At 46.4% G+C, this 5,002-nt stretch overlaps 1 protein-coding gene across 1 annotated transcript in view; it reads right to left on the bottom strand.

Annotated features, from left to right (window-relative positions):
• Window positions 1-4,439, bottom strand: part of LOC119352360 (putative cyclin-dependent kinase F-2) — a 30,756-nt gene extending 26,317 nt beyond the window's left edge. Inside the window, exons 1-2 of the mRNA XM_037619028.1 lie at window positions 4,289-4,439; window positions 3,985-4,112 (exon numbers count right to left, since the gene is read on the bottom strand). Of these exons, the coding sequence (XP_037474925.1) occupies window positions 3,985-4,112; window positions 4,289-4,439 (279 nt within the window). The remainder of the gene's footprint in view (window positions 1-3,984; window positions 4,113-4,288) is intronic.
• Between the last annotated feature and the right edge of the window lie 563 nt (window positions 4,440-5,002).

Here is a 5,002-nt window from a genome sequence, read left to right on the forward strand (position 1 = left end):
AAAACCCCAGCCAAAGAAATGCTGACACGTGGATGCCTGTTGGTCCCGGTTGGTGTCACCAACCGGGACCAAAGGGTCTCCTGCCTAGGCTCCGCGCACAGGCCACGTGGAGGCCCATCAGTCCCGGTTCTGGATTGAACCGGGACTAAAGGGACAGGGCATTAGTACCGACACTTTAGTCCCGGTTCAGGAACCGGGACTAAAGGCCCTTACGAACCGGGACAACATGCCCTTTTTCTACCAGTGCTAGGAGAAGGAAAGGTAGGGGGAAGGGGAGAAGGAAGGAGAGGGAGGAAAGGAGGAAAGGGGGCCCGCCCCCTAGTCCAATTCGGTTTGGGCTAGGGGGCCGCACGCCCTGCCTCCTCTCTTCCACCACTTGGCCCGTGAGGCCCAATACTTCTTCCTCGTATTTCCGTAACTCCCCGGTACTCCGAAAAATACCCGAATCACTCGGAACCTTTCTGATGTCCGAATATAGTCGTCCAATATATCGATCTTTACGTCTCGACCATTTAGAGACTCCTCGTCATGTCCCTAATCTCACCCGGGACTCCGAACTACCTTCGTTACATCAAATCACATAAACTCACAATATCGATCATCACCGAACGTTAAGCGTGCGGACCCTACGGGTTCGAAAACTATGTAGACATGACCGAGACACGTCTCCGGTCAATAACCAATAGCAGAACCTGGATGTTCATATTGGCTCCTACATATTCTACGAAGATCTTTATCTGTCAAACCGCATAACAACATACATTGTTCCCTTTGTCATCGGTATGTTACTTGCCCGAGATTCGATCATCGGTATCTCAATACCTTGTTCAATCTCATTACCAGCAAGTCTCTTTACTCGTTCTGTAATGCACTATCCCGCAACTGACTCATTAGTTGCATTGCTTGCAAGGCTTATAGTGATGTGCATTACCGAGAGGGCTCAGAGAAATCTCTCCGACAATCGGAGTGACAAATCCTAATATCGATCTATGCCAACTCAACAAGTACCATCGGAGACACCTGTAGAGCACCTTTATAATCACCCAGTTACGTTGTGACGTTTGGTAGCACACAAAGTGTTCCTTCGGTAATCGGGAGTTGCATAATCTCATAGTCATAGGAACATGTATAAGTCATGAAGAAGGCAATAGTAGTAAACTAAAACGATCAAGTGCTAAGCTAACGGAATGGGTCAAGTCAATCACATCATTCTCCTAATGATTTGATCCCGTTTATCAAATGACAACTCATGTCTATGGTTAGGAAACATAACCATCTTTGATTAACGAGCTAGTCAAATAGAGGCATACTAGTGACACTCTGTTTGTCTATGTATTCACACATGTATTATGTTTTCGGTTAATACAATTCTAGCGTGAATAGTAAAAATTTATCATGAAATAAGGAAATAAATAATAACTTTATTATTGCCTCCAGGGCATATTTCCTTCACATGGAAATCATCGAGATCATCGTTGGAGGGTGCAAGGTGGAGATGGCGAAGTTGCGAGTCGTCATCAAGGTGTGCACATGAGTTCTTGTAAGGTGCGTCCAAGAGCTTAGGTGTGTGAATCTTCCGCTGTAGTTGAGATGCGTCACCGGCGAAGGAGAGTTTAGAGTGAGAGTGGATGGAAAAAGGAAATTGTGCCTTGCGTTTCCGTTCGTGATTAAGGAGTTCCGGCGAGTTCATATACGATGGAGTTGAGTTACACGTATATGGCGGGTTGTGATGCCGTCGGACGGGAAGCGTCGTTTGATAAGTTGTGTCACCAATGGCAAGAGACGAAGTGAAGATGAGGCGGGTGAACAGATGTGTTTCCCCGTGTGCATTCAACCGATGAGAAGATGAAGATCAGCGTGAAGATGGACGTGCACCAGTTAAGTTGAGTTCCTGCATAAGGCTATGTGTGTTTAGTCTGCATGTAGCACGCTAAGATGTGACAGTGTGGCTGGTAGTCCGGATAATCGTTGGTTAAAATCTATGAGTCCGTATGCAAATGAAGTTGTGGTGACGATGAAGTGGTGGCCGTCGTTGCATGAAGAGAGAGAAGTTGTGATCTGGTAAGTCGCGTCACCGGAGGCAACGGGCGTGACAAGATGAATAGAGAATCGTCTGTGTGTCTCATCAAGCGAAGAATCAGATGTTTGGATTAGGCGATAGTTAGCTTAATTCAAACTTATTAGTCTGCAAGTCTATGTTAGTTTGTAGTAGTATAAGAAAAGCTAGCTTGAGTCGGTTTGCTTTCCTTGTATTAGTGATGTCCGGCCAGAATTAGTAAGGGTGTGATCAGCGTGCTAGTTATTAGATTAGGAAAATACCTAGTACGTAGTAGTATTTGGAGTTGATGTTCGAATAGGATTTGTGTCCGGCTAGCTAAGCATCCCTGCGTATATATATATGCACAGGGTGTTGCGTGAGTTTTGAACCGAGAGAAAACCAAAAAATCGAGAAAAGAGAAATAAAGAGAGGAATTAGAAGGTGCCAGACGCACTTTTGGTTATCAGTTCTTGTGCAAGTGCGTTCGTGTTATTCTGATGTGATCAATTCTGAGGATGAATTTCTAACATGTATGTTAACACTTTAACTTAACTGATCTTGTAGTAAGCCATGGGTTTAACATTTTACGGATGACCACTTTTTATAATACAACATCCATTGATTATGTTTGTACTTAGAAAGTAGCATGCAATTTTCTCCCATGATTATTTGTAAACTGAAACAAATAGCAAAGTGAAGCAATTAGCAGTTAGGTGACGTGCACCCAGAGTATAGATTGGCTGATATTTTCTCCACTATCTAGAGCTTAACTTGACAACCGCAAATTTCTAAAAGAAAGGTAATATGGCAGTTATTAAATTTGTAATATACTATATTACCCTGTTTGCTCAGAGTGTCTTGCTCCTCATAATCCTATATATGTACTAGCCATACCCGCGCGGCGGCACGCCGCTCCCCGTCGGTACGTCATGTTTTATTTTATCTACTGAATTTTAGTTGAAAATAGGAAAACCGTAGATAAGCTTGTAATTACGAAAAGGAAAGTCTTTGCATAGAAGCAAATCGAAAAAGATTCACCTTAGAAGATAGAAAGTACCAAAAACAAGGGTGATGTCAACACTTAGATCTTGGTTGATGGTGGCGTTGAAAAAGTTTTCTATTGAATTGGCTAGAAATAGGGAAATTCATTGTTGAAGAACTGAACTAATACTTGCTTAAAGCTCCAGCTACAGTTTGTATATTAGATGAGATTAGAATTTTCTACTTTGTACTGGATTGAAACCATTATTGCCTCTCAGTCTCTAAATGGTACTGGCCTAGGGTGGTGAAGTAACCGATATACAATGTAAGCTTTCGTCTGATGTGACTCATCAAAACAAACACCTCATGAAACTTTTGATGCAAGTTTGAACGGCACAAAGCAACTAAGGATTGCAAAAGAATTGCGCTATCTGTAAATTTTGTAATAAACAAACTGTGTGGCATGTACATGGACACAAACAGAGAACAAAAAAATGTTTTTATATCAGCAGCAGGTTATTCCCAGCAGTTGTCTCAGCTTCTGGAGCGAATTATGCAATCTCTCAGTCCTGTTATCATCTTGGCAGTTGACTGCTGCCGAAGATGTAAAGTGGGCGATTATTTGGGACGCAAACGCGCAAAGAGAAAGAAATATAAAACATCGATGATCATTCCCATAAAAACTACCAATTCATGACTGGAGGGGAGCCCCCTGAACTACTTGTTTAGCATGGATTGAGAAGGACACCGATCCAAAAGTATATTATATCCACTCGTGATGAGTAAGAGTTAACAATCATCTCTCCATCCAATAAAATACTAACTCTGACAACTAAGCAAAAATCCTAGAAGGAAACAGGAGAAGCCAAACTGAAGACCAAAATTAGAGATGATCGGATCACAAATAGAGCAGTCACTGAACAAATCCAAAATGTACCGTAGCGGCACCGCCTACATGTAGAAACCTTTTCCACAGCAGCAAAAGCATATCGCACTCCAGCATGAATCTCCGGAAGCCGGAGTAGCTCGGTAGCCGCAACAGGCTCCTCCCCCTCGCCTATACTTCCATACTTTTGAATGGCAAAGAATACACCTGTAATATCAGACACTACATGCAAGCATCCAGCTCCAGGTCTCCCGTTTTCCTCGCCACCTACTGCTGCAGCAACTCGCGCTCTTCTGCTCCTCCGCCATTTCTTGGGCTTCCTTGCCGTACATGTAGAGCGAAACCCAGAGGGAGAGCCCGAGCAGGTGGCCGATCCCGCGCACTGCTACACTTCAGGTCGACGGCTGCGTCCAGCGAGGCCTGCGACACGTCGCTACCGGCCACCCGCGTCTCCGAGGTGTGCAGGTGGATCCGGCCGTCGGCTTGTCGGCAAGAAAGCGTGCGCCAGCGTGCCAAGGGGCCCATCGAATGCATCGCCGTTCCCCTGGTCGCCGGCGTGAAACCTGATCGTCACGTCGGCGTCGTACGTGGATGTCGTCGTCGCAGCGCGACCACTGCACGAACGCGCTCTAGAAGCGTAGCCAGGTCGATGGTCGTCTACATTGTAGATCAAGGCCACAACAACATCATAGTCGATGGCTCGAGCCTCGAGGCACACGGCCTACGACTACGAATCCTTTGGCTGGCGCTGACTACAGAGAGGTGATCGCGTCTTGGTCTCTCTGCTCGCGTGCTCCTTATCTCCTCTCCATGCTCCACGGTGCTCCATAATCTTTGTTCCGGCGAAGCGCGTCACGCCCGACGGTGCCACGTTACCGCTGCTCGCCGCGCTACAACCCTCTCAGCCCGTCGGAGGCGCGTCGTATGGAGAGCCACGACGCGGCACGCGGGGTGGCCGTGGGCATCAGTGTGTGGGATTTGTTCGTGGGGGAGGCGCGTGCTGTCGTGGCCGCTGCACGCTCCTGTTCGAGCTGCTCCGCCGGCGACGGCACGCTTGAACGCGCATCCTCGAGCCTCGTTGACTCGCACCGTCTTGA

The sequence above is a fragment of the Triticum dicoccoides genome, chromosome 1A (genome assembly GCF_002162155.2).
Source record: "Triticum dicoccoides isolate Atlit2015 ecotype Zavitan chromosome 1A, WEW_v2.0, whole genome shotgun sequence".
Taxonomy (NCBI): Eukaryota; Viridiplantae; Streptophyta; class Magnoliopsida; order Poales; family Poaceae; genus Triticum; species Triticum dicoccoides.